The sequence below is a fragment of the Phyllobates terribilis genome, unplaced genomic scaffold, assembly GCF_046119375.1.
Source record: "Phyllobates terribilis strain yellow unplaced genomic scaffold, ASM4611937v1 Scaffold_7310__1_contigs__length_38581, whole genome shotgun sequence".
NCBI lineage: Eukaryota > Metazoa > Chordata > Amphibia > Anura > Dendrobatidae > Phyllobates > Phyllobates terribilis.
This window is the reverse complement of record NW_027370051.1, coordinates 1-4,452: the sequence shown is the minus strand read 5'-3', so window position 1 is coordinate 4,452 and position 4,452 is coordinate 1. Positions and strand designations below refer to the sequence as shown.

General features: G+C 36.7%; 1 protein-coding gene across 1 annotated transcript; it reads right to left on the bottom strand.

The window, feature by feature from the left end:
* Nucleotides 1-1,930: 1,930 nt before the first annotated feature.
* On the bottom strand, nt 1,931-3,931 carry LOC141251612 (uncharacterized). The gene is made up of 9 exons (XM_073670376.1): nt 3,906-3,931; nt 3,554-3,658; nt 3,368-3,448; nt 3,029-3,140; nt 2,903-2,965; nt 2,733-2,820; nt 2,593-2,651; nt 2,148-2,221; nt 1,931-2,018 (listed from the first exon to the last, which is right to left on the bottom strand). Exons 1-9 carry the CDS (start codon nt 3,929-3,931, stop codon nt 1,931-1,933), a joined length of 696 nt encoding a protein of 231 aa, XP_073526477.1.
* Nucleotides 3,932-4,452: the final 521 nt, after the last annotated feature.

Below are 4,452 nucleotides of genomic sequence, written 5' to 3'. Positions count from 1 at the left end.
GAAACAACTGGAACACTTGAGAAACATGATTGTGTTATATATAAGGTTCATAAATAAGAAACTTGAGGAAATTGACCGTATATAAATAGTGAAAGACGGCTTCGATCCTTGCTAATAAAAAAAGAATGCCCATTTTTAGCTACTTCTTCCCTCAATGCAGCAACAAAAACTTGTGAGTCTATCAAGTAAAATAGGTAAGTACGTTATATGTGCAAAATAAACAATCCGATTTGTAATAAGCAAATTTAATCATTTTAGTATTTCTTTTCCTTCATAATATTTGATTTGTAATATTGCTACCTTCTAAAAAATAGAGCTAGCTGTGTATGCTGAGATTAAATCTTTTCGATGTTTGCTTTTTTTCTAGCCAAAGTTGAAATATTATGAAAATACTCATAAGTTAGAGCAAGAAATTAAATTTACCAATAAGATACTTGGATTCATTTAGTGAAAGATATCCGATTCAAATTAGTTGAAAGAGGTTATGTATAAGCCAAATTATGAGATATATACGTTTGTTGTAAAATGTATCTTGATATCAACCTAAGATGTGCAGAGAAAAGTGTGCTAGATTCCATTGTGTAATGTAAATATTAGCATGTGGAGTAATAAAGAGTGAAAAAACCTTTGTGTTTAAGCATTCTCATATGTGTTTGTTTCATCCTTTTTGGATAGTTTAGTACCTTTGCTTTGCTAACAACACCTCAATCATATGCTCAAGGCTTATAAGAGACGATTGTTTTCACCACTGTGGAGGAAAGTTTCATACTGATGGGTATGATATAGGTTGAAGCAATAATCACCTTCATGGCTCTATTTTTATTGTGGATATTGCTTGTGATTAATCAGGTGGTAGCTTTGTGCCTTATTTATATTGTTTGATAAGTCAATTTTTTGTTAAAGGAAAAAACTCTAGAGGGCCCAAGCCCGAAGCCTAAGTGAAAGTAGGTAAAAAGGCCCAAAACAATCCCGCAAGAGAAGATTAATTCGCGGCGTGGTCGCGTCCTGTTTTCTGCAGAAAAGTGACGTCCGTAAAATCGCCATAATATTTTACTCACAACTCCGATTGAGCTCATATTTTGATGGCTTCAAGAAGACTTCAATATCTAACTCCTTGATTTGAAATCACCTCAATAAGACATCGGATCAGGGAGCACGAGCCATCTGAACTCAGCTCAACATCTCATCACTTCTTCTCGCGTGCTTGCTTCGTCCTTTGGCCGTTTCCTCTTCGGTCTTCACCCGAATGTTTGTATTCCTTGTGTTTAACATATTTTCCTTGTGAGTTCCAGAGCACACTAATACGCTCCAAAGCATGGACATTTCGTCTATGAACGATGATAACGACCACCATTTACGCCATATTAAACGTCGCTCATCAGTGTACCAGAACCGCACTGGCTGTCCTCAAACTAGAGGCTAAGTATAATTGCAAGGTCTCTCCCGGAATGGGCGATGATAGTGTTAGTAAATTGGACAAGTGTTCCTTGAGGCTCGTGAAAGCGGCTTCGCACTCTTTTGTCGAAGCGAATTTCTTAGGCTTCTTTAATATCTCGAAGAAAGGTACACTAGTACAAAAAACCCTTTTTACACCGGATGTATATGGGCTTATACACCGGTTAATAACCGGTGTACTGCGATCTGACGTATAAAGTCGATGTCGCATACATCCGGTGTATAATCTACCGCCCAACTTTGTTCCATTTCCTATACGCCCGATGTATAAGGTATTTATACACATGTAAAAGATATAATTAACCGGTGTATATAGTAATATAAACACATGTATAATGTATTGTTGCCCATCTACTCCATGTTTATACACCACATTACAACCGATGTCTAAAATCATAAGTCGCATGTAAAAGGTGAAATTGATAGGTTGACTAACTGATGTATATAGTAATATAAACACATGTATAATGTATTGTCATCCATCTACTCCATGTTTATACACCACATTGCAACCGATGTCTAAAATCATAAGTCGCATGTAAAAGGTGAAATTGATAGGTTGACTAACCGATGTATAATATATAAAACCCATGTATATTTTATGGCTGGAAGAGATATACAAGACAAATATCAGCATTGTATTTATGTGCATTAGGTGTAAGATCACATCATGCAAAGTGCAAACGCCTTACAATTGGTTGTGGAAGCCTAAATGAGCATCATTCATGCCAACGACATTGCAACTATCATAAATATAAGATTGGAGCTAAACAAAATATTGTTGTATCTATAATGTGGCCTTCAGATCTCGAGTTTGAGTTTCAACCTTTGAAAAGTCAAGTCTGGATTGTTTGCTGGCCTTTTTTACACCTGAATATAAGCATATATAGCATTAAGGTAATTAATGTAGGTGGATAAATGTACATAATTGTTGAGTTTAGAGAAGAATCATCATACATTTAGTGTCATTCTCTTGGTTATTAGATGAAAGTATAGTAGATTTTCACTCATCGTAATCATGCTGCTCCATTTGCTTTCGTTTTCTGTGACATGAGGGAAACAAACAAGATCTCCGTTACTTAATATATTTATCCAAATGTATGAAGTGAATATAAACTTGTAATGGTTAATAATTACCTCATTTTCGTCATCAGAGAGGTTGCATGTTCTCTTTTCAAGGAAGACATCCAACAACTCTGCAATGAGTTGATAAGGTATGAGCATAAAAAACTAACTTACAAGTTGTAAAGAGTGGCTGACTAGCTATGAGTTCTCACCTCGATTCCCTTTAATTTCCTTTGCTTCTTTCTTTCCTTCATCACTCCAAATACATCGAAACCATAAGTCCATCATGGAGGTTGAAACCTGTAGACATAAATAAGACTTTTATTGAACCAGAGAATAGCAGTCATTCTCAAAATGAAGCATATAGAAGATGAAAGCTTACACTACCCGATTCGGATTCTGAAGTCCCACATAGCTCGACTAGCTTAATCTTGTCAACGTTAAGCTGCAAGAACAATGCAAGTTAGATAGGTTGATGTTTTGATGTTGTAAAGCTGTATATATTTACCTTGTTATTTTTAGCACACAAATAGAAAGCCACGGAAGTAAATACATGGCGATTAAAATCAGTGCTGGAGCGCCTTGTAGCTGGCAGAGAAGCAAGAAATCTTTCTTTATACCTGCAATTCACCCCCCCCCAAAAATGCTTGTTGATTTAGTCTTAGAACCTATGTGATCATAAGCATTTAAGATGGAAGAAAAATGTTTCAATCTACAAGAGAAAGGCAATATAAATTCCAATACAAAACTTGATCGCATTCCCCATATAGGCAATTTGTCAAACAGTTGATAGGCAAACCATGTTCAGAATCGAAAAGAAGAGCAAGAGGCTTCCTTTTTAACTCACAGTGATAAGCCTTTTCTTACGAGGGGGATGAGCCTCACACATCCGAATTGAATACCAAGTTCTCTCACATCCAGCTTAATGCTACAACATTAGCGATTATTGATCAGTCTTGTAGCTCCGCAAGTACAAGGAAAAGAAAGTAAGCCACACTCCATTAGAAAGTGCAACAAAGAGATGAATATGCACCTGATATCGAGCATACTTTGTAACGAATTGAACGATCTAATGTACGCCTTCTCTGGCAACCCGCTCAACCTGATGGCAGTTTGCCTATCGAAAATCACATCAAACCTAAACACAGCGAAACAACCCACTGTTACTCACGTACATTTTCAGATACACGAAGCCAAGAGAAAAAACAATGGATGCAGTGGTTCTTACTTGCAGGAATTGGGTCTTGCAGTTTCTCGAAACTTTACTTGTAGTGGAAATACGAGAATCTGCACGCTCGACGTTTAAAGTAGGTACTCTACAAACCAACATTAGATGACTATATATAGGAATGCAGCTCGACGTTTATTAAAAACCCAAGTCCTACTGTGTTATATAATTAGAAGCCCACATAATACGTTGCCCATATTTAAATCTTGTCAAATCAATCAAAGCTCTTAATTCACGATGAACCCTGATTGAAAATCACGTGATCAAAGAGAATAAACACAAGTGATTCATAAACAAGAGTGAATTCCCATGTATCTAATATGGATGAACTGACAATTAATCACCAATATCCCAACAAACATAAAAAGAAAAACAGCTTGGTGAAAATTCTAGATAATGTAAAGATGTGCCTTAGTTGGTGTTTGTTTCCCCGGTGTATATCAGTTGGCTGGAGTGGTGAGACACCATTCTTATAAGGCCTTTGGTCTCCAACTCCTTGATCATTCTCCTAGCCATGGACCCGTTAACCTGCAAAGCAATTCAGAGAAAGACAATGGCAATGCAACAACATCAGTAGGGGAGTGGTGAAGTGTCACTACCACAAGATTCTGAATACTAAAGGACATAATCTTGGTTAGGACTTCAGAGTGCAGGGATCAAAGGATCAATGATCACAACTTAATATGAGCGGACTCTAAACAGAT